At 57.3% G+C, this 497-nt stretch overlaps 1 protein-coding gene across 1 annotated transcript in view; it reads right to left on the bottom strand.

Moving 5' to 3' along the window:
• The window catches only part of EMH_0012000 (uncharacterized protein), a gene marked incomplete at both ends in the record, with an annotated part of 2,560 nt that overhangs the window by 1,594 nt on the left and 469 nt on the right, over positions 1–497 (bottom strand). Inside the window, one exon of the mRNA XM_013499424.1 lies at positions 125–193. Coding sequence (XP_013354878.1) covers positions 125–193 — 69 coding nt within the window. The remainder of the gene's footprint in view (positions 1–124; positions 194–497) is intronic.

The following is a 497-nucleotide window of genomic DNA, read 5'->3' as shown; positions in this document are numbered from 1 at the left end:
TAGACAGCAACTGCAGCACGAATGGTATTAGCAGCGCAAGCAACGGCACAACAAGCAGCAGCAGCAGCAACAGAGATGCTGCTGCTGCTGCTGCTGCTGCTGCTGTTGCTGCGTCTGTCTTTACCTCGATCGCCAACTTGACAGCTGCGGGTCTTGCGGCGCCTCCCGGATAAAAAACTCCCCAGACTCGTCCCTGCAGCAGCAGCAGCAGCAGCAGCAGCAACAGCAGCAGCAGCAGCAACAGCAGCAGCAGCAGCACAAGCCACATCGTCAGCACAAACAGCAGCAGCAGCAGCCGCAAAGTTCCTAGCATTTGCTGCTCGCTCTGCATATTTTCAGCCGCTTTTGCTGCTGCTGCTGCAGCAGCATCAGTGGCATCAGCAGCAGCAATAGCAGCAGCAAAGGCGGCTCACAATCTGCAAGGCGACAGCACGCAGCTCCGAATCCCCAGAAGAGCAATGGGCTGCATAACGGCAACACAGACAGCAGCAGCAGCA

The sequence above is a fragment of the Eimeria mitis genome, genomic scaffold (assembly GCF_000499745.2).
Source record: "Eimeria mitis Houghton genomic scaffold, Emh_scaff431, whole genome shotgun sequence".
NCBI classification, from domain to species: Eukaryota; Apicomplexa; class Conoidasida; order Eucoccidiorida; family Eimeriidae; genus Eimeria; species Eimeria mitis.
This window is presented reverse-complemented; position numbering and strand designations above follow the sequence as displayed.